Genomic DNA, 26,989 nt, shown 5'->3' on the forward strand with positions numbered 1-26,989 from the left:
TTAGACTTAAACAAAGTCAATTGCATAGGTAGGAATGGGGAACAGGCTAAGTTAATTGGGTAAATATGAACACTGGGAAATATTTAAAGAAACATTTCAAAATGTTCAACAAAAATCCATTCCATTGGAAAAAAAAACTCAGCAAGAAGGATCCATCCATTGCTCATTCAGGAAGCTAAGGATAGTATTAGATTAAAGGAAGAGGTTTACAATGTTGCAAAAAATAGTAGCAAGTCTAAGGATTAGGAGTGTTTCGGAAACCAGGAAAGGGTGACCAGAAAGTTGATTAAAAAAAGGAAAAAATAGAATAAGAGTAAACTGGCCAGAAATATAAAAACAGATTGAGAGAGTTTTTTTAAGTATATGAAAAGGAAGAGAGTAGCTAAAGTAAATGTTGGCCCCTTAGAAGTAGAGACAGAAGAAATTATCACAGAGAATGATAAAATGGCAGAGGCATTGAACAAATTTTTTGTGTCTATTTTCATAGTAGAAGACACAAAATTCATACCAGAATTAGATGAAAACCTAACTGCTAAAATGAGTGAGGCAATTGGTGAAATTAATGGGTCTGAGCTTCTGCGGAGTGGGAGTCAGAGCCAGATTGGCACTCTGCTCCTAGGGTAGAATTCTCTGTACATTGGGCATCATGGCAGGCGTGAACGGACAATATGGCGGGAAGGCCAAAATCGGTTTCACGCCATCGTGAAACACGTTTGCAATTGTCTGCTCTACCCGTCAATAATGGGCTGTGTTTCCCATCACCATAAACCGGGAACTTCATTGTAATACATCTGCATATTATTATAAGCCCAGCTCGCCAGAATCAATCCTCAAGTCAAATTTACCACCCATGTTGGCAGGAAGTCATGCTGGTGCAGAACAAGTCTTGGCAAGTGTGATGTGCAGAAGTACGGACTTACCATTAGGGCCTTGCTCACGTCGCGGGCATCCAAGGAGCAGAAGATGCTGGACCCCAACAACATTGGGACTCTGGAGGAACGTCCATCACATGCTGGGTGGATTTTCATGGACATGGCTCTACTGTGAAACAGCTTACGGAAGATGGATAGTCTCCGTTGAGGGTCTGCTTCAGGAATTCAGTGTTGTGGCCATGGTCTGCTACAGATGATCGTCGAGGGGGTGGAGAGGAAGGTCCAGCTGTGAGTGGGAGAGGGAAGTAGTACCGGAGGGATGGGAGAGCAAGATCTTGGGCTTACTGGGAGAGGAAGGAGGGGGGTGGGTGTTTTGGGGGTTGGGGGGGGGGGGCGGGCAAGGAGAGGGTTGGGGGGGGAGTGGGTATTGAGGTTGGGGGTGGGGAATGAAGGTATGTGTTGAGGAGATGAGGGTTGGGGAAGAATGAAGTTGTTGGGTTGAGTTTGGGAGGAGGAGGGAGTACAGGTGAGGAGGGGGTAATGGGGAAGAATATGGTAGCTAGGGAGGTAGGAGTAAGGAGGGAGGAAGGTGTAAGAGAAGGAGTTAAGATGGGGGAAGGAGTTCAGAGTGGGGTATGACTTGAGGGGGAGGAAGGATTTCCAAGGGGGTCAGGACTCCATGGGGAGGAAGGAGTCCAGGGGGAGGAGGGAGTCAGGAAAAGGGAAGGAGTAAGGGCTGGGGAAGGACTAAGGAAGTGGCGGGGGCGGGGGAAGGAGTCCTGGGTGGGAGAAGGAATCTGGGGTGGGGAAGGATTTTTGAGGGGGGAAAAGTTCCGATGGGGGAAGGAATTTAAAGGGGGGAAGGAGTACCGAAGGAGGAAGGAGTAATAGGGTGTTGGGTGTCCAGGTGAATGTGCAAGGGAGGGGTATGTGCATTGGAGTAGATAACTGCCTCCTGGGGAACAAAATGAGGGTGGGCATGGTAGGAGGGAATGGTGAGAATGAGAGGGCAGAGTGAGCCAGTATGGTGGGACAGTGAGAGTGCAACAGTATCAGTAGAAGGGATGGTGAAGGTGGTTGGTGGTTGTTTGGAGGCAGACATGGATCCTTGGGGAGGGAAGGAGGAGGCTGAGGAGGTTAATGTAGATGGGGGTGGGATTTTCAGGAAAGTAGGGAACGTGCATGTCCACCTGGACATCCCTGAAAGAAAAGGGTTGTGGCTGGTAGGTGATGCCGGATGGGCCAACTGTGCCAACTGCGATGGGGGAAAGGACATGGGTGGCTTGGGAGGGGAAAGGATGAAGAATTTTACACACGCCATGCTTCTAAATCCAAAATGAAAGGAGACTCGTGGTAGGCAAGAATAGGTGCTGCGTGGGAATGTGATCAGTGGGTGGGCGGAGAGGTAGGTCAGCTCAGATGGACAAGGGAACTCCAGCAGGCAGCATTGAAAACATTGAGATGAGCATGATGGAGGAAAGATCCATGTGTGTGGGAAAGTATTTGCACGAGGCTCCTGAAGACCCTGCTACACACAAACTTCTCCCTCCAGAATCACTCGTGGGCCAGCTGCGTGCAGCTGAACTACTAGTGGGGGTGGGAATGCAGTGGGAGGACTCGTGAAGCTGAAAGACACCATTACACATTATTCAGTGAAAGTGAATATATTTTCAGATTATAAAGGGACAAGATATGTTGACCTGTGCAACCATTTGTGATCAGAATGTCTTAACTTTTCTAGGCCTAACACTTCTAGGTGCTGCCCTGACATCCATAGCAGGGATGGAGACAGCCTGTGCACTGGTTGGTCCTGTTGTCTCTGATGACTTTGGAGAGCTGAGATTTGAAGTCGCCGGTTTGCTTTGGCTGTCATCCTGTGGGCCAGCTGCTCCCTCTGCAGTGACAGAGGATGAGGTTGAGGGAGCCACAGGCAGAAGGGACTTGGAGGAAGCAGACAGCCTCTGGGATTCCTGATGGATGATTCTGGATGTCCATCAGCTGCTCCCCATCCCTTCGGATGCTGGAGGGCCCCGGCCTGACTCCTCGAGGGGAAGGAGCACCTGGGGGGACATCGAGGTGCTCTGTATCCCTCTTGCATTGCCTCTGCAGGAACCCACTTATGGCTACCTTGATGGAGTGCAGGTCTGTCCAGGGGCTGGGTGTTGGATATGACCTCGGGGGAGTAGGGGGGGTTCAGTCAAGTCTTGAGGGTTGGGAAAAATGGGTCAGGCCTGTTCAAGTTTGGTTGGGGGGGGGTGTTGGATCGGATCTCGGGGGAAGGGGGTCAGATCTGGCCTTGGGGGAGGGGCAAAGAGTCCTGTGGGTGCGGAAGGGAATCCCGTGGGTTGGAGAGTTGCTATCATGGGGTATAGTGCCTTTGGGGTGGGGGCAGACCCCTGGGGTGTTTGTTGGGTGGGAAGAGATGCCTGGGAGGTTGGGGAAGGGGTGGGGGAGTCCTGTGGTGGAACATATTCAGGGGGGATGATGGGAGACCCCTGGGGGGGTCAGGCCAGGTGGGAGGGAGGTTGGTTTTGAGGAGAGACCTGTGGGGGAGAGTTGTCGGGGAAGGAGGGGTGCAGTGGGGAGGCGGGGGTTGGGGGGGGAGGCTGTTGGGAGTTCACGAGTGTGAGAGGTATCCTGTGTCGGGGATTGGGGGTGTTGGGGGGTGGGGGGTGGGGTGGTCGGTGTGGGTCTGTGCAACAGTTACTCAGAAGTTATCCGGGTAACTATTGCTGTAACACAGTTGGAACCATCCAAAATTTTCAGATGGTTCCCCGTGCAGGGCAATTGCCCAGGGGAAGTTTTCACTTTCAGGCAATTGCCAAGTAAACCTTATCTGTGAACTTGCAGGGAAAGGGGGGGAGTTCCCCAATGCATCTTTAGGATACACCCCCCCCGCCATGTTGATGTTTAAAGAGACTCAGGTGTGCTTGTACAAGGAATGCAGAAAGTTAGCATGCAGGTGCAGCAAGCAATTAGAAAGGTAAATGGCATGTTGACTTTTATTGCAAGGGGATTGGAATACAAGAATAAAGAGGCTTGGCCTAAATAGCCAAGTGGTTATGGTACTGGGTTTGCAACCCCAAGATCAAGTGTTCAAATCTCACAATGGCAAACTATGAAACAATGTAACTTCATCTGAAACAGATGGAAACAGGTTTGTACTCGAAAGAGTTACAACATCAAGAGTTCAAATCTCACAATGGCAAACTATGAAACAATGTAACTTCATCTGAAACAGATGGAAACAGGTTTACTCAAAAGAGTATCAAGTGTTCAAATCTCACAATGGCAAACTATGAAACAATGTAACTTCATCTGAAACAGATGGAAACAGGTTTGTACTCGAAAGAGTTACAACATCAAGAGTTCAAATCTCACAATGGCAAACTGTGAAACATGTAACTTCATCTGAAACAGATGGAAACAGGTTTGTACTCGAAAGAGTATCAAGAGTTCAAATCTCACAATGGCGAACTATGAAACAATGTAACTTTATCTGAATAGGAACAGATGGAAATGTGTTTGTACTCAAAAGAGTTACATCTTTTGAGGGGCTTTTTGTATGGACTGCTGCTGCACACCTTCCATTTTCTCGCCCTTGTCCGTCGCCCAGACACGCCCTGGCGTGCCTTGTTGCTGTCCGGCGGCGGAGGCCCCCGATGGGAGGCCCTCTAAGGAGGTGTCCTCCCCCTTTCTATCGGGGACCTGGGTTGGAGGGTGTTGCATGCAGCAGTCCCCTATAATAAGAGGATGCATAGGTTCACGGACTCTCAGGACACGTGCCCTTTTTGCGGTCTTGTGGAGTCCGTGGACCATGTATACCTAGGGTGTTGTAGGTTGCACTCCCTTTTTAGTTACTTGAAAAACCTTTTATTGATGTTTTGTTTGCACTTCAGCCCCACGCTCCTGATCTATGGGTGTGGAAGGGGGTCGGGAAGGAGGAGGACCTCCTCATGAACCTGCTCCTGGGCCTGGCCAAGTTGGCCATTAACAGGTCCAGGCAGTGGGCGATCGATGGGGGAGTCCCGCCCGATTGTTTGTCCCTCTTCTGCGGCTACGTTCGCTGCCGGATATCCCTGGAGAGGGAGCACGCGGTGTCTGCTGACACTCTCGAGGCCTTCCGTGCTCGGTGGGCACCGCGGGGACTGGGGTGTTTTGTTGACCCCTTTAATCACATTTTGATTTAAAGTTTGTAAGGTTCCTTTAAACTTTGTCCTTGGTTTTACAGCTGACCTGAATTAGGGGCTGTGCCTGATTTATCCCAATTTTGTTGATTTGGTTTTCATTTAAAAGATTATCAAGAGTTCAAATCTCACAATGGCGAACTATGAAACAATGTAACTTTATCTGAATAGGAACAGATGGAAATGTGTTTGTAATCGAAAGAGTTACAAGAATAAAGAAGCCTTGTACAGGGTTTTGGTGAGGACCTATCTGGAGTTGTATGTGCAGTTTTGGTTTCCACATTGAAAGAAGTATATACTTGCATTGAAGACGGTACAGCAAATGATCATTAAATTGGTCCCTGCTATGAGGGGTTTGTCCTCTGTGACAGAATGAGTAAACTGAGCCTATATTCTCTAGAGGTTAAAAGAATAAGAGGTGATCTCATTGAAACATACAAGATTCTGAAGGGACTTGATAGGGTAGATGCTGAGAGTTTGGTTTCCCCTGGTCAAGGAATCTAAAACACAGGGCACAGTGTCAGGTTAAGGGGCTAATCATTTAAGATTGAGATGAGGAGAAATTATGTCACTCAAAGGATTATAAATCTTGGAATTCTTTGCAATTCTTTATTCTTGGAATTGTGGATGCTGCATCATTAAATTTAAAGCTGGGATAGCCAGATGTTTTGGTCTCTCAGGGAATTAAGGGATATGGAGATTGGGTGAGTAAATGAAGTTGGAGCCCAAGATCAGCCATGATTGTATTGAATGACAGAGCAGGCTTGACAGGCTGTGTGGTGGACTCCTGCCTCTATTTATAATGTTCTTGTGTTCTTATGGAAGGGACTTCAATAGAAATTTATGCAGAATGAACTGTCCTTGGAAAAATGCCAATATGCGTAAATCACTTTTAAACACACACACACACACACACACACACACACACACACACACACACACACACACACACACACACACACCTTCCAGTATGTACTAAAAGCAGGAACTCTTGGCTGAATTTCCCCACTGCAATTTGGGGTACTGAGGCCAATTGTATTGCCCTAACTGCCTAAAATCAACTAATCTCCCCAACCTGCAATTAAACGTGAAATATTTTCAGTGCAACACTGAGTGGGGCTGCTACCCATTAGATCACCAGGGGAATTTTTAGTTAAAATAGGCTGCATTTTTACTTTTGGGCTTCCTGACAGCAGAGGAGCCCAACAGTACAAAGTCTTCTTCTCAGAGGTTGCAAAGGTTTGCGATCATCTGACATGAAAGCTTGAGTGTCCCGAGGCACTGCTGCTCAGTCATGTCCAAGAAACTCATCCTCCGGATGCAAACCATGGGGATATCGCCTTCAGTGGATTGCATCTCTGTGCTCTGATACTGCCTCTGCCACAGCGGCTGCTCACTTTATTCTTCATTAAATTTGCTGAATTAAAGGTTGGCAACTGGGAAGTGTAGATCAAAGGCAGAAAATGCCAAAGTAGTGGAGATGACCTTCAAAGTAGTGAAAACCTACTCTGAGGACAAGTCCAGTGAGCAAAGCCTTTCACCCAAGCAAGGAAGCAGGTGTATGGTTTCTGTATTTGAAGGATAACCTGCTTATCATTTGTTCAGGCCCCTCAAATCCCACTATTCTCTCACCTTGATTTCCCTGACAAGTTCCACAAAGTCTGGGAAACCTGTGCACCCACAGTTAAATCTCAAATCCTGACTTAAAACTGCTCTTGGTGGTGGCAGCCTTCTGTCTCGTAAGATGATAGTTTTGCTGGTGATGGTCAACTCTTTGTTGAGCATTGCCTGGTGTGACTCAGAAGCTCCCAATCTGGCATGGCAGTCTCTGCCACTTTTGCTGCAGAGAAAGACAGTGGGCTGAGAAGGTGCACGATTTGCTGGCCTCTGATTTCCCTGGGACCTCTTCTTGGCCGACCAAGTTTTTTGTTTCTGCTCGCCTCTTCCAATGTCCTTCCTAGCAGTCAACCTCCAGAGGTCACAGCTGTCAGCTACTGTCTCCCAGTTGTTAGTGTTAGTGTCTGCTATCTTTATATCCCTTTGCAGGTGTCATTGTAGCAGAGGTATGGATGCCCAAGAGGTTGGCCAATTCACTGTACTGAAGGTCTTTGGGTATATAGCAGTCATCCACCCAATGAACATGGTTGAGTCAGCGAAGACGTTGAGTGTATATTGCTGGAATTAGCATGGTCCAGGACCTCTGATTTGGTGACCATGTCCTGCCAAGAGATGCCAAGGATAAATCTAAGACAGCAAAGGTGGAAACTGTTCAGCCTTTCCTCCTGCCTAACATATGTTGTCTAGGTCTCACCAATGTAGGGGAGTGCGCTGACGAATCAGGCTTGACAGACTTGCAGTTTGGTGTTCTCAGTCAGGTTGCTGTTGTTCCACACTCTCTTACTCAGCGTGGACAGAACAGCTGCAGCTTTTGCAATGTTTGTGTTGATTTCAACATTAAGTGACAGATCATTGGCGATTGCAGAGCCTAGATATGTGAAGCTATTAACAACTTTCAGTATCACATTTTCAATGCTGATAGATGGCAGCGTGGCAACATCCTGGACCATGATAATTGCCTTCCTAATGCTGATGGTCAGACCAAACTCTTTACAGATGTGAAAGAGTCTGTCCATTTGCTGCTGAAGGTGATTGTCAGTGTATAACAACTCTCTGATGATGATTTGGTACGCCTTTGTCTTGGATCTCAGATAAGCGAGGCTGAACCACTTTCCATTAGTTCTGGGATGTAAGTAGACATCCTCTGGGAAGGCATATAACAGCAGCAAAGAGGAGTATGTGCCAAAGAGCGTCGGTGCCAGAACACAACCCTGTTTGACCCCACTGTGGATTTCAATGAGTTCTGATGTTAGCCCGTCATAGCTGACCTTACCCATCATGTTCTCATGGAAAGAGGAAAACACATTGAGCAGCTTCAGTGGGCAGCCAATTTTCTACAGCAACTTAAATAGACTGCCTCTGCTCACATGGTTAAATGCATTGGTGAGATCGATGAAGGCAATATATTGTGGTCACCTTTGTCCACGGAACTTCTCTTACAGATGCCAGACTGGGAAGGTCATGTCAATTGTAGATCTTCCAATTCTAAAACCACACTGGGATTTTGGATAGTTGGGTTCAGCCAGGATCTGCAATCTGACAAGGCCAAATACATTTCCCACGATGTTCAGCCATGAGATGCCTCGATAGTTGTTATAATTATCGCAGTCACCTTTGTTCTTGTACAGGGTCACAGTCTCTGCATCCTGCATATCCTGGGGCACTGTCCCCTCTCTCCAGCAGAGACAGAGAAGTTCATGCAGATGCTACAGGAGTGCTGGTTTCCCTTGCTTGACGAGTTCAGGCAGTATGGTATCAGCACCAGGAGCTTTACCCAAGGCAAATGAATCAATAGTTTCTGCACCGTGTGTTCGATATCTAGCTCTTCCATGACAGGCAGGCTTTCTGTGGTGTCTAGAGTTTCCTTGGTGACAGTCTTCTTCCTAGAGTACAACTCAAGGTAGTGCTCCACCCATCTCTCCAACTATTTATTGTAGTCAATGATGACCTCCCTTGCCTTTGTTTTCCATGGAGCCATTTTCTTTGCTGATGGATCTGTTGCCTTTTTGATCTTTTCATACATGCCCCTGACATTCCCTGTGTTGAAGGACACCTGAATATTCTGGCAGAGTTGTAATGTAACCATTGGCGCACCTCCTAGCATTTTGTTGGAATTTACTTCAAGCGGCTCTTAGTGTTTTCAGGATTTTCTCACTCAGATCTCTGTGTAATCAATGAGAGCAGACTGTTTGGCTTCAATGACAGGTTCCATCATTGTGATGTTAGCCTTGAAGCAGGCAGCATTTATCCACTCTTGCTTCCCATATGTTGAGTGTGCGGTGTTGTAGTTGATGTCCTGAAGGATGTTCTATTTCGCTTCTGCACTCTGTGTATTTTTGCCAGAGAAATCTTGGTCAATTGATTTGTGAAGCTGTTGGTTTTTATCTGGGTAGGCAGTATGGCTGAGGACTGCATTTCTGCTTTGAATGAAACAGCTTCAAGTGTTGCACCAACACCCTAGTTCACATCAGGACTGACCTGTACCACAGTCAGCACCATGGTAGCTGCATGTTAATGCTGTTCAGAGAGCCAATGCCCTGATCCTTGTGGCATGGTTTGTTCTGAAAGAAGGTATTAGTTACACAAAGCTCAAGGTAGCAGTAAAGCTCAGGTAGCCTCTGTCCATTCTCACTTATCTGTCCCAGGCTATGATGTCTGAGGCAGGAGTGCTGTGCCTCATGGTCCACACCCATACTTACATTGAAATCCCTGAGTAGGTAAAGATGCTCTGACTTAGGGATTCTGCTGATAGCAGTGTCAAGTTCCTCATAGAGTGGAGAATTGGAGCATATAATCTTTAACTGGCCCTTTTTGAGTTGAGAGGGGGATGGAGAGAACACTTTTTGAACCATTTGTAAGGAGTTCTACCATCGAGATTAGCGAGTTCCTTACAGCAAAGCCTACACCTTGCTCAGGCCTTTCTTCTGAACTCTTCCCCTGTCAGATGAACGTGTAATGTTTTTCTTTCAGTGATTCACTTTTGGCAAGTCTGGTCTCTTGTAGCGATGCTATGTCGGTGTTTAGCTTATTAAGTTCTGTTTGATCACAGCTGCCTTGCATGTGTTATCAGTCAGTTGAAAGTCATCTGTCAATCCTGTGTGCATGGTCCTGATATTCCAGCTTGCCAGTCGGACAGTTGGCATCGTCTTTGTTTTTGTTTGTTTTGTTTGTTGGTCTGGTGCAATGGATTCCGACCATTTGTTGAGCAGAGACAAGCTCCAAGCACTCATTGAAGGAGATGGACCATGGCAGGTCAGCACCTCAGTTATTTGAGGCTGCCCAACTTGAGATGGGCAGTGACTGACCAAAGGGACATAATGGTCCTTCCCACCATTGGAGACAGCCTGTAGCACCTGTTCTCTACGCCAGGCGAGTTGGGCTTATCAATTGTAACTACTCACTCGTGTTTGTGTTAATGCTTTGCAGCAAAACAGGAGTGTTCTCTCCAGGGCCCAAGCCTGGGCAAAATTTATGGACACCTGGGCTGATCAGAAGCAAGGGTCCCTCTTGTTGCAACCGAATGCAAAGCACCACATTTGTTACTAGCTGGGTCGCAGGAATAGCATGAAAGATGACATATTTAGACATCATTCTGACTTTGGGCTCCACTCCAGATTTTTTGTCAGTGTTTACTGCCTTAGCCTTCAACTCTCTTGAAGTATCCACAACTCTCCAAGATCCTGGGTAATTCAAAAAAGGTGCTTGACTATCTGCCTTTTGTCTGGACAGAGCTCCTCCCCTCCTTATGAATCCATGTAGCTTCTAGCAAGCATAAATGCGCCACACTCCGAGCTTGACTGATGATCTTAAATTGGTTCTTAATGTAGCATGTAGCACACTTAGGATTGTTCAGTAAGTGCTGCCCAGTTGTGGAATCACATTCTCACAGTAGACATTTTGAAGTAGATCTTATCAGAAATCTTATAAATAGGGCCCTAGCCATTTGCTTACCTTGCAAGCTTGACACAGAAATAGAGCGCATCAAAGCTATCCTATGGGACAATGGTTATCCTGATCAGCTCATTGTTTGCTGTGCATCATGCAAATAGCAAATGGGCCAAAGGCTGCGACTTTTCGGTGCTGAAAAGTGCCTGGTCTACCTTAAGTTACAATGGAAAGGCAAAGTATCTCAAAAATTTGAACAACAGGTGAAGCTAGCCATTTCAAGCTGCAACGATGCAGTGGCTACGCTGGTGATATTTTCCACTGACAGGATGCTACCCTCAGTCCAATAAGATATTTTGCTACCACGCAATGGAGCAATGTTGGATATGAATTTCTGTGCTGGTGTAACACCGGGTATATAGATAGGCCTTACATCCCAGCGATTGACTAGAATATAAAAGCAGGGATATGCTGCTGAGGCTTTATAAGGCTCTGGTCAGATCACATTTAGAATATTGTGAGCAATTTTGGGCCCCATATCTCAGGAAGGATGTGCTGGCCCTGGAGAGGGTCCAGAGGAGGTTCACGAGAACGATCTCAGGAATGAAAGGCTTAACATATGAGGAACGTTTGAGGACACTGGGTCTATACTCGATGGAGTTTAGAAGGATGAGGGGGGATCTGATTGAAACTTACAGAATACTGAAAGGCCTGGATAGAATGGAAGTGGGGAAGATGTTTCCATTAGTAGGAGTGACTAGGACCCGAGGACACAGCCTCAGAGTAAAGGGAAGAACTTTTAGAACAGAGATGAGGAGAAACTTCTTTAGCCAGAGAGTGGTGAATCTATGGAATTCATTGCCACAGAGGGCTGTGGAGGCCAGGTCATTGAGTGTATTTAAGATCGAGATAGATAGGTTCTTGATTGGTAAGGGGATCAAAGGTTACGGGGAGAAGGCGGGAGAATGCGGTTGAGAAACTTATCGGCCATGTTTGAATGGCGGAGCAGACTCGATGGGCCGAATGGCCTAATTTCTGCTCCTATGTCTTATAGTCTTATGATTGGCTGATCATACCAAACAGTATGCTTCTTTGGTAGTTCGTAATTGTTTGTGTGTGTCACCATGAGGAGGCACTGCTGAGGACTTGCCAATGGAAAGGCTGACAGGGAGAGACTCACACATTGTTTCCACATTGCTGCTATTCAGTTGTGTGGGCTGACAATGAGAAGCAAACTAACACAAAAGCAGAAAGCACGCTAACTCTCTTCACCCACACACTCGGCACATTGAATCAACCTGTTGGACATGCAAGTGCTCTTAATGAGCACTTTACATATAATTGTCAACACACCTGTTCCACTAAGGTTTCCCGTGTACAGCAGATTATGCTTAGGTTATAATCAGAAGCAAGTCGGTTGCTGCCCACTTTCCGATGCACTGGTACTTGCAGCCCTTTCAACCATCTGCCCATTTGCAAATCCACTCACTTTCTGGATTTAAAATTCCTCCCCCAATGTTTCTAATTACTTAGATTCCATTGTTTGAAAATGAATGTTTCTTTGCTTTCTTATTTTGGATTTCTTATAAGCATTAATAAGTACAGAGTTTTGCAATGGGAAAGGTTCAAGAGTTAATTCATGAGGATGACTACTAAAATTCTCTGTATCTCATTTATCAATATTTTCAGTTCTTTGCTTTTCTTTTGGAAGTACTTTGTCTACCCTGGACCAGCCATGTGACAATTCCTGATAAATCACACACTGTCATGCTCTGCTAGTCAATACTATGAAACCTCATAACCTAAATCAACATTAATCTTCATTCTCCATTCCTAGTTGTATAGTGTTAACTCATTCGAGAGAAGCTTGTGTTCTGTCCTTCCATCACACCCACAATGGTTTAGTAATTCTGGGTTCATCTGATTCCCTAGTGCTCATGATAACTTGATCTATTGGTAACTCTGACCACGTATTACTAGGGCCTAGGATCAAAGGTGGTGCAGACTAAGATGATAAAGCCTCCTCAGACCGTTGGCTATAAGGGTCCGATATGAAATTAGTTTCAACAGCCTTCGTTCAGCTCATAGTTGGCTGGGCGATACAAAATACCTCTCTTGGAACCCAAAAACAAAGAAACAGCCCCTTACCAATTAAGCACTCCATTTTATAGGAGCACTATTACTCCACTGTAGCAAAAACAAAAACTTTAAAGAAAACTTACCAACTTAAATTGAAGTGTCATTCCCGGGATTGGTGCCACCATCTTCGGACTTTACCAGTGGGGTCACAGTATGAAACTGCTTCCAATTTGGTGTTAATTGGCAATTGGCATTCAGAATGACAAGTGTGGAAAATGGAAAATGTAATTTTGGCAGGCACAGTGGATCAAAAACATGATCAAAAAGGCATTGCTTTTTGATGTTTGTGAATGGTGAAGCCAGTTAGTAAGGCAAAGTAATTTTGAAATAGAATATTAAAATCTCTTTTCCCTCCACTATATTGGGCACTGAGGTATATTGTAGAACACCAATAATCTTCCTAAATTGAGATTAATTTATTAAGCCTTAAACTGGAATTGAATCTGGGACCTGTCCTTTCCTCTATGGATCATTATTGCGCTATACCAAAACAATATCAACATCAGAACATTTTACATAAAACTGCCTGACTAACTGTATGGAAACAGGAAAGGGAAAAAAAATGAAAACTAAAACTCAGAAGTTCTGCTATAGGGTCTTTGAAATGCATTTCCTTTGTAGTACATACTGGCAGCACTTTTCATATGGGTAGAGATGGCCAAGTGCTCTCCCAGTGTAAGTGAAAATATTGTATGTGTATCTAAATTAGCGTCATGGCTTAATTGTTGCTAGTCAGTAACTGCTTTGTAATACTGTTTTGGGTTTGTTTGTTGTAAAAGGCTAACAACATCAAAATGGCTTCTTATCTCAATGTTAACACAAAATGACATTTTGATCTTGTTAGCTTATTACAATGAATGAAATGAATCTAAAAATGATTGGGTTACACTAAAATCTAGTACCCAGGTTTATTTACACAGTTTAAGTGAAAATATTGTATGTATCTAAATTACATCATAGTTTAATTTTAATGATTGGAAATTGGCGAGCATTTCTGTTGCCAAATACACACCCAACCAGAAAATTGGATTGGGCTCCAAATGAATGGGAATTCAATATAATTGATCTCCACGCATTTTCAAAAAATCTAGCCTTAAGTCTATGTACTAACATTTATTTTTTCAAATCTTTTGTTTTAGAATATATTTGTTGAGAATGGCTTTGATTTCAGTGGACAGCACACCACACTATACGAAAACAAGCTTTGGAGCAGATGCTGACCCTCTGAAATTCTACTCCACAACATATTCTACATCGTACGGTAAGAGAGTGCAAAGTAGTCTGTCATGCTGCTGAGGCTTCTTTTGGAAGAAATGAGAGTACAATGCAACAAGTCTGATATTGGCCCATCACCCCATAAATTTGGCATTCTCTGAGAAAATTGCTAAGCTGAATAACTTCACAAGCACTGCCATGCCAGATACAAAGACATCTATGGCTGGCACTGCTTTAAATCATATCCCAAAGAATTGCAGATGGTCTACAAGTAATAGGGGTCACAGGTACTGGGACTGGATGGAGTAATCAGGTAGGCACTCGCTTCCAGGCCCATTTCAAATCCAGCCCAGATTGATGGGAACTATCTCTTTTCTGTCACTTGGGGCAGCATTTTCCCCCTGTCGGGGGGGGCTTGTGCAGGAACGGGCACGAGTGGGTGGGTGGCTAATTAAGGCCCGCCCAGCGTGACGTCCGCCCGGAGGCGCTGTGCACTCCCGGGAGGGGGTATTCCCTGAGCCAGGAGTGCGCTCTTTTGCGCATGCGCGCGCAAGAGTGCACAGATCGCCCTGAGGCAAAGTGCTCCCTCAGGGAGATCAGTGTTACTTTTAAAAACCTAATTAAAGACGGAAAAAATTTAAGGACATGTCCCCTCATGTGAAACTGTCACATGAGATGGGACATGTCCATTACTTTTATTCAAAAGCTATCGTGAAACTTTAAGCCTTACATGAAACCTCATCTTGCCCATGGCCCATTAAGTTCATTAATTAGTTTTTTAATGGCCATAATAGGCTGTTGACAGTTCGGCGGGCGTGTAGCCGACTTGGCTGCATGCCAGCCGAACTGAAAATCTACATGACACGGGGTGACTTTGGGACACATGCCCGATGTCACCCCATGTCATTTTATGTGTCGGTGAGCGGGTCCCGCCCCTGCTTGTTGACTGGAAAATGTTGCCCTTGGTTGTGAGGTTTCTATGAGAAATGGTGTTGTACAATGTCAAGCTAGTATTGTGTATACCACACACACTGGCACTATTGTGACACATAAATTGGTGCTAAATTGGTAGTCTTCCTTAGAGGTTGAAGTGACAAACCCCACTCCACAGCCACCAATTCCATCCTGCTCACTGGCTACTGTCTCAGACTGAACTGGAATCCGCAAAATATCATTGTCTTATTTGACTCTAAACTGAGCTTCTGACTCAAATCCTTTCCATTACCAGACTGACTACTTCAACCTTCCTACTATTGTCTGCCTGTGCCCTTGCCTCAGCCCATCTGCTACTGAATCTTGCGTACACGCATTTGTTACTTCCAGACTGAGTATTTCAATGTGTTCCTGGCCAGTCTTGCATCTTCCACCCTTGATAAACGTGAGCTCATCCAAATGTCTGCTGCCTGTATCTTAACTCACTCATCTTAACTGTACCTTGTATCAAGCCCCATTCACCCATCAACCTTTTGGTCGCTAATATTGGTCTACCAATACCTCAAATTTTAACTTCTCACCCTTGTGCCCTTCATGGTCTTGCCCCTCCACATCTCTGAAACCTCCTCCAGCCCTACAACTCTAAGAACTCTATGTTTTTTACTTCTGCTATTTGTGCAATCCTGACTTTCTTTGCCCCGCCATCGTGGCCAGACCTTCAGCTGTTTAGGGCCTAAGCTCTGGAATTCCCTCACTAAACCTCTCAACCTCTCTAACTCTCTTTCCTCCTTCAAGGAGCTTCTTGAAGCCTACCTCTTTGAGCAGCTTTTTGGTCACTTGCCCTAATGTTTCCTTCTTTGGTTCAGTGTCAGTCTTTATCTGGCTATGTTCTTGTGAAATACCTTGGGATATTTTATCACCTTCAAAGTATATTTAACTGAAAGTTGTTGCTATTTGCTGCAGTTATCACTTTTTTTTAAGATAGCAACCATTGATGGGACAATTTTTGTAGGCCTTTCCTGATCTCATGCTGTAGCTTAATGAAAGACCAGTTGTAGCTATTGTAATGAAATCCAATACTTACTTTGGTTTTGAATCGGCAGTCACAGTTTAGGAATTACAATTCCCACTGGGCCTCAAGATTTCTGCGCATGTGCCGGCCGGGAACGGGCCACACGTGCGCAGTTAGTCTTTTTGATGTTTTCTCGGCCGGAAGCTAGAAAAGGGAACAGAAATGAAATGGTGCAAAATTGCAAGTCAGGTGACCTGAACCGGAGTGTCATTCGAGAAAAGGTGCCCCAGGGAGCAGAACATGGGGAGGGGGACAGGAAGAAGGTCCCAAACCAGGGAGAAGGACAGAAAAAGGTCCCGGAAGAAAATCTCAGGCAGGGACAAAGAGAGGGATCAGAGATAGATTCCATTGAGTCAAGATAATGACAGGAGCAGAGAAAAAGGCTCCACGTTAAAGAAAGAGCTGCAGGGAGCAGACTTGAAGCAAAGTGGGCTCAAGAGAAGCCCAGCAAATCCAAAAAGCCAGCTGAAGGCTGGTGACTCCAAGTTGTGGGCCGTAAGGGCAAAGGTACCCCTTTGGGGTGGTGGTGTTCTGCTTGGCACAGCCGAAGATCTGAAAATGTGCCTGGAAGGTGAAGCTTCAGTGTGCTCAGAAAACCAGGGGAAAGGAGTCTCAGAAGATGAGATTGAAACCCTGGAGGCAGATCCTTGTTCAAGCCATCTGTGTGGGAGTGACGTTTGAAGAGAATTCCAAGACAAATTCTTTAAACATGGAGATTGGAAACCCTCATGAGAAAGACAAAGTTTCAGTGGGACTGGCTGGCTTATGGTGTGACAAGCATCTGGGGGGGCTGTTGAAAAATCCATGGAATCTGCTTTGGTTGCACCTGTCATTTACTTTGTTGTGTGGTGTGTCTGACCACAGTTCGCTTATTAGTTCACATGTGCCTCGTACTTACCCTGACTTTTACAGTATAAGATAGATAGTGTAAATTGTTTTATCTCCCTGAATTTGTGTGTGTCTGTAAAGATATTGCTGAGCTGAAGGAATAGTGAATATTTGAATCATTTTCTTGTGTTTATATAGAGATCTTTCTAACATTTTTGTCTGATATAATATCTTTAATTTTTCTTGTTTAATAGTTTTTTTGTGTTAAAAGTTTAGCAGCAGACTCCTGTGAATTTATCTTTCCTCCGCAGTTTCTAAAAATAAAGTTAGAATCTATAAAGCTATGTTTCACTCTGGGATCTGACTTGTCTGGTAGTAACATCAGTTGGGATTGGAACACTATTAAGACGTTTCTCTATAATTTCACTGATCTCCATCCAGAGAACCTCTGTGGAAATGCCAGGTAAATCTTTTGAAGCTAGAATAGGGGGCCCAAGAAGCATGTCAATATTTGCAGATAACTCCCAGAAATGTGTCAATATTTACAAAGGGTCCCTCTTACAGAAATTTTGAAAACCATTGAGTGAGTTTGTACTGAGTGGAGGGAGAAATTGCTCAGGATTAGACTGAAGAAACAAATATCACTCTTGGGACTTGAGTCAGCTTCAGAACCTCTGCGAAGAGCAGCTGGCTCCCACTTTAAAAATAAACTCCTTAAGCCTTTTTTTAAATACTGCAGACCTTAGGCTCCAGATGGTAAGCTCCTGGCCTCTACGTTGACAATTGGCAAATGTTTAATGCCCTGTCATACCAAGTCAGCTCTTTTTAAAGAGGTCATCTTTTTAATGGCGACTGTAACGTTAAATGATGAGTATTTCATAAATTGACTGTCTATTCATCTAAGAAAATCTGTAAGGATTGTAGCCCCTATTGTTAAGCTGCTAAGTATCTGGTCTTGTATTGAAGCATACAGACCTTGGGGGTGGGGTGGAATGGGATGGGGGAGGCGGGATCCATATTCAGTTTCTGCCCTGCCCTGTCCTGAGCTTTGGCAATAATGCACTGAAATGGCTCCAATCAAAGTTACAAATAACATTGGAAAAACTCAGCAGGTCTGGCAGCGGAGAAGAAAAGAGTTGACGTTTCGAGTCCTCATGACCCTTCGACAGAACTTGAGTTCGAGTCCAAGAAAGAGTTGAAATATAAGCTGGTTTAAGGTGTGTGTGTGGGGGGCGGAGAGGGAGAGAGAGAGAGAGGTGGAGGGGGGGGCGGTGTGGTTGTAGGGACAAACAAGCAGTGATAGAAGCAGATCATCAAAAGATATCTTTTGATGATCTGCTTCTATCACTGCTTGTTTGTCCCTACAACCACACCCCCCCCCCCTCCACCTCTCTCTCTCTCTCTATCTCCGCCCCCCACACACACACCTTAAACCAGCTTATATTTCAACTCTTTCTTGGACTCGAACTCAAGTTCTGTCGAAGGGTCATGAGGACTCGAAACGTCAACTCTTTTCTTCTCCGCCGATGCTGCCAGACCTGCTGAGTTTTTCCAGGTAATTCTGTTCTTGTTTTTGTTTTGGATTTCCAGCATCCGCAGTTTTTTTGTTGTTATTACAAATAACATTGTCTGTCATGACCTTAGTGCAATTTTTCCTTCTCACTTTTCTTAATCTTTCAGTAACCGTTGACATTGTCAAACACACTAATCTCTTCTGACGCTTTTTCTTCATTATCTTTGCTTGATTCCATTACCTATCCAATCATGGTCAGAATATTTCCAGAAATAGCTTTTCCTCCTACCACCATCCCTCTCTCCCCCCATACTATTACTTCTGAAACCTTGCAAAAATCTATCTTTCACCACTCATCTTCTTCATCACATGCTGCCCCTTAGGGACATCATCTGAAGGCATGGGGTCAATTTGCAAACAAATGCTGTTGATACCCATCTCTCCACCAACTCTCTTGCACTCTGTACTGCCTTTGTGCATTCTGACTGCCGCCTGGGTCAAGCCACATTATCCTCCAGTTAAAACATTAGGAAGACTAATGTCATCATCTTTGATCCTCATCACCCTCATCTATACCCTTACCCTTCCCTGACTACTGCTTCAGATTGAACCAAATTGTTTGCAACCTTGGTGACAAATTTGATTGAGTTAAGCCTTTTACTCTTAAGCTTTCCATCGCCAGGACTGCCTCTTTCGATCTCCAAAACATGCTCACCCTCTTCCAGCCCACCCGTTGGTCAAACTCTCATCCATTTCTTTGACAATTTCAGAATCAACCCATCCAACGCCCTGGCTGGTCTCCTATCTTCCACCCTCTGTAAACTTCAGCTCATCCAAAGGTCTGCTCCTCACATCCAATCCTGCACCAGAACCCTCTCACCCAATTTCTCTAATGTAACATGTTCATCTAATAATACCCCTTTCATGGAATTTACCCCTTGTTATTTCTGTAAGCCCTTCTAGGTACACAACAACCCCTTTAACCCCACTCCCCCACCCACCCTCCGCCATACCACTCCCACTCCTCCCCAATCAGAGTTTTCTGGACTTTGGTTTTAATCCATCTCTTTTATCAAGTTTTAATCATCACTTCCTAATCTCTCCTCCTTTGCTTTGGTGTCTGTTTACGTCTGATTATGCCTCTGAAGCACATGGAGTATTATTTCTACATGAAAGGCATTGTATATATATATAAATTGTTGTTGAGTTAACTAGGACAGCACTGAATAAGTTACTACTGGCTTCATCATCCCTGGCTTTCAATGAGGTGGAGAGCAAGATTCACCCAAGTTTCCACTGCTGATTTGCTATCCAGCAACTATGTGGAAAATTCCACACACACATGGCCATCAGGATTGAGCTTGACTGTGATACCCAGTAATGTTAAAACAGCTTACTGATACTCACTGTCTAGGCTTTTACATGAAGAATGGCAGCGTGGGTAAGATATTGAAGCAGTCGGCAGTTACTATGGAATCATAACAGCAGAAAGGATCAGATCTACTGAATGTGCTGGGGATAAAGTTGGTGGAAGCAGCTCGCCTTCACCATCCACACTGCTGTTGTTATAGCATCTGTTACATTACAAAGAGAGAGCAAAGTAAACAGTCATATATATCTTTGGATTCAATTATTTTTCACCTATAGCACTTTTAAGAGCTTTCTGATTAGCCTGTGTTGTGCTTAACCTCTGTTATTTGAAGAAAATGTGTTACAGATACTTTCATGTTATCTCCAATGCCATCTCATCAGAGACAACAAGACCTTTTTTTAACTTGTTTGCCATTAGTGCATACCTGGACATTGTACCTATCGGCCACATATTTCTGTCCATTAAAGTTGTGGGTCATTAGTTTCATGAGCACAATTTCCAGATAGGCACGACTTTAATGAATTTGTTATTAATATTGCACATTATTTTAGCCCATTAGACAAAATAGCTGAAAGTTGATGAAAACATTTTGTATGCTTGAACTGTATCTCAGTATCTCAGCCAAATGCATCTCTCATTTTCACTATTTTTTGGAAGGGATGCAGAAATTAGATATCCTTCTGTAATTATGTTGGTTATCTGCAAGTCTACTGGTTGACACCAATCCCAGCCATGGAAAGTCTATTTGGCTGTGTCAAGTGGTCTCTTACCTAATGAAGCTGAAAAGAGAGGGAAATATCAAGGATCAATTTTCTAACTTAAAACACAATGTATTTGTATTCTAGGGCATGAAGGATTCATACCCAGGAGAGGTTTTCGATCCGGGGCTGGATATGTGACCAATCAAAGACCTGTTTTCTACTACACATCATCTTTAGACAGACTAGACAACCCAATCCTCGGGTAAGAGAGAATTTACAAGAATGGTTGATTGGGAAAGCTGTCAGAGCACTGAAGTGTGCATCAATCTGAGAGGAAAGACACAGAGAAGACAGTACAATTTCTGTTTTCTCTCCACTTTGTTTTCTCAATTACAGGGTTTGTAGATTAAAGAAATGGGCAGGGTGTTGTGAGGCAGATGATTTTTCTGGTATAACTTCATACAGCAGTGCAACTTTAATGGGGTAGGATTCCCACCCACCCAATGCCTCTGACTGTTGCCAATTTCCCTGAGTCAGGTTGATGTAATATCTTCAGCAGATTTGCGGCTGGTTTCCTCACTACATCTGGGAGCTCTTCTGAGGGGAGGAAAGAAAATCACCTTTGGAGGACTCAGGAGGTTGTATCAGAATAGCCCGCTCCACTGCTTCTGTGGCATCTGAATAAAATTAGAAAACAAAGGCCAGAAGTAATGCAGTTAAATTGCCCAGTGATTGATTCCACACCCTTGGAGGTATTTAAGTTTTATTTCCAGCTCTGCATGGCATACTAGTGCGATTTAGGAGGAACGTACAGAGTGTTCCTGTTGCCCAGCATTTGATTTTGGATGATACTTTGCATTCCTTTACAATACATCCACCCATACTTGGAGAGGTGAATTGAATGATTAAATCACTTATGGGTGGGCAATTCTGGCAATTTTGGTCGATGTTAGGGAGCTGATGGAAAGCTTAATAAATCATAGAATCCCAGGACAGAATTTAGCGCTGAGCACGTGAGTCCCATGGGCAGAAGCCAGCATAACTTGCGTTCCTGCCCACTCCCGAATTCAAAGTGCAATCACGCACTGTTCGCCAATTAACAGCCAGTCAGAATAACGGTCCAGAGTGAGCTTGGAGACGGCGATGTGGGTGGGCTCAAGGGCAGAAGATGCTGCCGACAGGAAGCTTAAAGGGACATCAGCAGTCAGTCTGCACACACTGGAGACCTGGAGGAGAAGGCCAGAGAGAGCAGAAAAGTAAGCAACTGAAGGCAAGTTGCAGTCAATGGGGCTGCTGTTCTCCTGCCCACCCCATTGCTCCTGAGTGAGTCTGAGTCACTGGAGGCTGAGGAGAGGAGCTCAATGGATTGCAGAGAGTCAATTTCAACCATGCTCCATCAGCAATGGCAGAGAATTGTGCACAGATGGTCCCACAGTCTAATAATTAATCCTCCTTTTCAGGCTGTCAGCAAACACTGGCAGGTTTTCCTGCTACACAATGACTAGAGGAGAACTGCCCAGCTGACCAAGAAAACCTAGATGGAGGGTGGCAGAGGTGGTTAATAGCCACGGAGTCATGCGCAGGACCTGGCTACAGTTTAGGAAAAGGGGGTGTACTGCAAGGCTGAGTAAGGAAGCTAACTTTCAATGTGACAGCACAACTATGGGAGGGTATGCATGTGGCATGCTGGGGAAGTGTCTGTTAGAGATGTGGATGTATGGTTCCTGCACACCCACAATGCCCAGGGATGTCTTGGCACCCTGCAAGACTCTTGGGGGCTGGGGTGTGTTGACAGGGAAGCTCAGCTACAGTGCGAGCAGTGCTGCGATGAACAGTGCAGAAGCAGCACAGTAAAGAGATGATGGAGACCTATCCAATTGTCCGATACATCCACATATGGGACTTCTTCATCTACCATTTTCTCCCTGTGGGGTGGGGGGGTGGTTCGGCGGGAGCGGGCATGGGCGTGCGCACAGCCGATCATAGCGCTTGATCGGCTGGGCACTGCCATTCTACGTGAGCGGGCTCTGTGCAGGCAATGGTGGGGGGGAGGGGAGGGGGTGCGGTTTGCCTGAGACGTGCCCTGCTCCCCCCTCGCCAAGCCAAAGATTCTGCCCATGAGGTGGAGTGGCCAGTCTGGCAATGCTAACCACATTGGAGGAGGACACCCTGGACCTCACCAGTCAACAGGGGGTCAGATCAATGGGCTGAAGAGAAGCTGGAGTTAGCATTGGGGTCCTTGAGTATCCTAGAGATCATCCTCTCGGCAATAGATGATAAGAATTGAAATGGAATTGGGAATGGATGAGTGTGTGTGTGGTCCAATGGTTCAAGATCACCAGATCTGAGCCATGTGTCATGTCTGTGTCCCAGATGAAGCTACTTTTGCTCAGTGTTCCTCCTCAGTGTTGATGTGCACTCACCCATCTTATTTCTTCAGCTGGTCATTCGTTGGTTTGAGCAGACATCAACCCTGAAGGTCCACCATGAGCCTCTGAGGAGGAGGTAGGGGCCTCAGGTGATGCATCATTCCATCCTTGCTCCACACCACTCACCAACTCAGAGTCTAGCTCCTTGGTGGATTTGCACATGTTGGCCAAAACGGTAGCACAAACTGGGTAGAACACTGCACGATCACCAGTCCAGCTGTTGGAAGCTCTGACAGCCCGAGCCTTTGACTCTTGGGAGAGTGTGGGAGACCAGGAAGATGCAGCTTCCTAGGCAGATGACGAGCCTCTGGAGTAGTCTGTGAGGCGGAAAACGTTGGCTGTCCGACTGGATGTGTGTGAAGATCTAGCAGAGCTTCTGGAGGGTATCTGTGCCCTGGCAAAGACAGTGGAGCAGTCCATCTGGGTCATGAGTGTTGTGATCACCCTCAGCTCTGGAAGCATGGCTTCCTCCATCAAGAGATTGGAAACTCATGAAGAGCCAAACCCAGCAACTCATTCAGGGATTTTTCAGCTATAGATTTGGACCTGTAAACACTTGCATCATCATTGATGTCAGGTAAGTATCACCAGTGCGAGAGGTGGACGTGGAATCCCCATTAGATCCTCGTGCATCTCCAGTAAACACTAAGGGTCATTTGGCAGATAAGCAGCACTTGTCTGCATCTAGGCACTTCTCTCAGTGCACTCCTGATGGTGACAGTAGCTCTGCCCCTCTGCCAATGACATCAGTGCAGTAGGATTCTATGGTGACAGAGAAGGTTTCTGCCACTGGGCGGGCATCCCTCACAATGCCAGGGCCTCAGGTGACCAGGGGACCCCCATCAAGGTTATCCAGGCCAAAGGCGCCTCTGGAGCAGCAGCCTGCCTGTAGCTCAGCTGGTAGCAATGGGGGAGCACCATTTTCCCCGAGGCGATGGCAACACCTGTAAATGTATGAAGTAATGACTGCTCTTTGCTGCATGTGTAAGACTGAGTGTTGTTCACCTGCTCTTTATTAAATTGATCAGTTATAATATGGTGTTTGATTGCTAAAGCATGGACTGAGGACCAAGGGCTGCAGAGCCATTATGCCTTCTGATGAAAATCATAGGTCCTTCTAAGAAACCTTTGCAGAGTTGTACCTTTGGGATATCTTCAGTCTGTGCTTCATATGTATGAGGAGAAGTCCTCCGCACTGCTGTTTGGGAAAGGCCTGCAATGCTTTAGTTGAAATGACTGATATTAAAAGCCTCTCTTGTGCCCCTAGCACCCAGTCTCTGCTGCCACCATGTGAATTGCCATGGTCTTGTTCCTCCTCTGAGTCAGTGCTGGACTCATCATCTGAGGAAGCAGGGCAGTCCTCCATGTTGTCATCCACAAGTTCTTCACCTCTTTGCAATGCAGGGTTGTGCAGCACACAAAAATGATCAGGGAAACACAATCTGGGATGTGCTGTAAGGCGCCAGCAGAGCAGTCGAGGCAATGGAACCACACCTTGAGCACTCCTCAGATTCTCTCTCTGGCTACCTTTGTGGAGGCATGGCTGCCATTATACCTCTTTTCCGCCTGAAGGAGCGTTGGGTGTTGTAAGGCACCTCTTTAACAGGTATACCTCGTCACCCAACAACCAGCCACCCAACTTAGCAAGGGGCACAAAGAATCATGGCACCTGGGAATGCCTGATAGTTTAGGCATCATGACTACTCCCAGGGTACTGTGCAAACATCTGCAGGATGCATTGACAGTGATCACAGACAATCTGCACGTTCAGAGAGTGAAAACCTTTCTTATTAAAATAAGTCCCTGGCTGGCTTGTGGTTTTGCCTTAATGACCATGCATGTACCATTGATGGCCCCTTATGTCTTAGAAAGCAAAGCTATCACACTGAAGCCTTTTACTCTCTCAGCCTGGCTCTCCTCATAAGTGGTGGAATGGATGAACGTTCATCCTGAACAATGTGTCCATCCTGTTACAACTTTAATACAATGATGGCTTGCCGATTGCAAAACACCACACAGATCATCTGCAGTTGCCTGAATGGATCCTTACATGTTGAAGTTGAGGGCCACCATTACCTTTAGTGTCACAGGGGTTGGATAGCCACCCATGCAGTTGGAACTAATCTGCCCATCGATCATGTTGCATATGAAAGTCACTGCTTCCCTGGATAGACAGAGCTTACTGCAACACTGCTGCTCACTCATCTGTAGCTAATTAGTGCGCTGCCTCTAAACCCTTCCCTCAGGATAGTGTCTTCTCCTGGGCGTACCTGCCAACACTCCCTTTGCTGGCCTTCTGGGCCCTTATGACACTCCTGACACTGGTGTGTTGGCTTTTGCTGCCCCTAGACAGCAGGCCTCCTCTTTTCCCCCTCCCCGCCACCTTCTTTCCTGTTCCTCACTGGAGGAGCCTCCATCAGAGTGGACTATTCCCACAGCTTCTGTTGCTGCAGACTGCTCTGTAATTGTCCCTCCTTGGTTCATGCACCTCTTCCAAGTGAGTGCCTCACAGATGGCCCCTTTATTCCTCAGCAGCAAAATAGACTACATGTTAAAAACTGGACAAATTCACTGAGCTCTCCTGCAGAGTCAGCTGCAGCCTTGTACTCCTCAGTGTCTTCCTCTCTTGTGCTTGCTTTTATCCCACCCTGAGCCCTTTGGAGATCCCAGCTGCAATTTCTGTCTGCCAGTGCAACCCACGTGACTACCGTTATATCACACAGTCTGCTGTAAATCTCAGTCAATTGATTAGTTAATTGCCTCAAGTAATCGTTAGTTCACCTTAAACGGAAGGTGAGTGGGCTTCTGGCTTTTGGGCCCGCCCACCTTCCGCAATCTTGGAATTAGTCGTACTGACATCAGGGATCTGACTCGAAGCCATCACGCTTAATTTAACATTCGATTGGGAGTGACAGACATCCACCTCTCAATCGTTCTGTCCATAGAATAGTTACAACATAGAAGGAAGCTATTTGACCCATCTTGTCCATGCTGGCACTCTGCAAGAGCAACTCTCTCAACTGGTCCCACACCACCCTTCCTGGCATCTTCCCATAACTCTGCAAATGTTTCTTTTTAGGAGCTTATCCAATTTCTTTTTGAAAGCCACAATTGAATCTGCCTGCACCACACTCTTGGGCCATTTATTCCAGATCCTAACTACTCGCTGTGTATTACTTCTCCTCATTCTTGCTATCAAAATGTATCACTTCAGATTTCTCTGCAGGAAGTTCCATCTGTCACTGTCCACCCATTCCATCTGTCTGTCTATGTCCTCTTGAAGTCTATCACTATCCTCCTTACAGTTCACAATACTTCCAAGTTTTGTGTCACCTGCAGGTTTTGTTGAAGTTGTGCCCAGGTCTAGTTAAGAAAAGCAGTGGTCCAAATGTGGACTGCTGGGGAACCTCACTATATTTAATTTGTTGCCTGAATTTCTGTCTTTGTTATACTGTAGAGTTGGTGTAATTCCAAAGGAAAATATGCCCCAGTGTTTATCCAGATTTTCAGAAGACATTGTATAAGGTGCCGCATAAATACTTGTTAGGAAAACTAAAGGGAATGTAGCTGCATGGATAGACATTGTAGGAACAGAAAGGGTAGAGGTAAATAAATATTTCTCAATTGGAAGGATATGGTGTTGGTTTCCAGTGGCTGATCACTTTTATAACTTGGACATCAGCTGAAGAGAAACTGTACCATCGTTTTCTAATCACACTGAATTAGGAGGTATAGCCAATTGTAAGGAAGAATGCAAAAGAGAGTGCAGGAGGATATAAACAGTGGAGTAAACACATTGTCGGTAGATGAAGCTCAGTGCAGAGAAATGTTGTAGTCAGTTTAGGAAAAATGAATGACACAAAATTTGTCGTCAGTGGTAATATTCTTAAAAGAGTGAAGAGATTCAAGAGCGCAAATACACATATCTCTAAAGGTGGAAATGCAAGTGGTCAAAATCATTTGATATGCAGTCCATCACACAGTCACATCGAATCTGCAGCAGTGCATCTTAGAACACAGTAAGAGTATCCATGTGAATGTCCATACTATTGCTACGCAGGTCTTTGGCACAGTTGTACAAGAGGCTCCCTAGTATGTTTCACTTTTCTGGGGATCAAATAGAGACAACCAAGATGCATGGCTTCGCTAACCTCAGGCTTCTTTCTGTCAGGGTGTTGCCGTATCTGACTTGTCCAGCTGCCCTACTTAACTAATCGTACATTTGT

General features: G+C 45.4%; 1 protein-coding gene across 1 annotated transcript in view; it reads left to right on the forward strand.

The window, feature by feature from the left end:
* The first annotated feature begins 363 nt into the window (after window positions 1-363).
* The window catches only part of ppp1r32 (protein phosphatase 1, regulatory subunit 32), a 127,660-nt gene continuing 101,034 nt past the window's right edge, over window positions 364-26,989 (forward strand). The window contains exons 1-3 of the mRNA XM_041196646.1: window positions 364-620; window positions 13,840-13,961; window positions 20,479-20,596. Of these exons, the coding sequence (XP_041052580.1) occupies window positions 364-620; window positions 13,840-13,961; window positions 20,479-20,596 (497 nt within the window). The remainder of the gene's footprint in view (window positions 621-13,839; window positions 13,962-20,478; window positions 20,597-26,989) is intronic.

Source organism: Carcharodon carcharias, chromosome 10 (genome assembly GCF_017639515.1).
Source record: "Carcharodon carcharias isolate sCarCar2 chromosome 10, sCarCar2.pri, whole genome shotgun sequence".
Taxonomy (NCBI): domain Eukaryota; kingdom Metazoa; phylum Chordata; class Chondrichthyes; order Lamniformes; family Lamnidae; genus Carcharodon; species Carcharodon carcharias.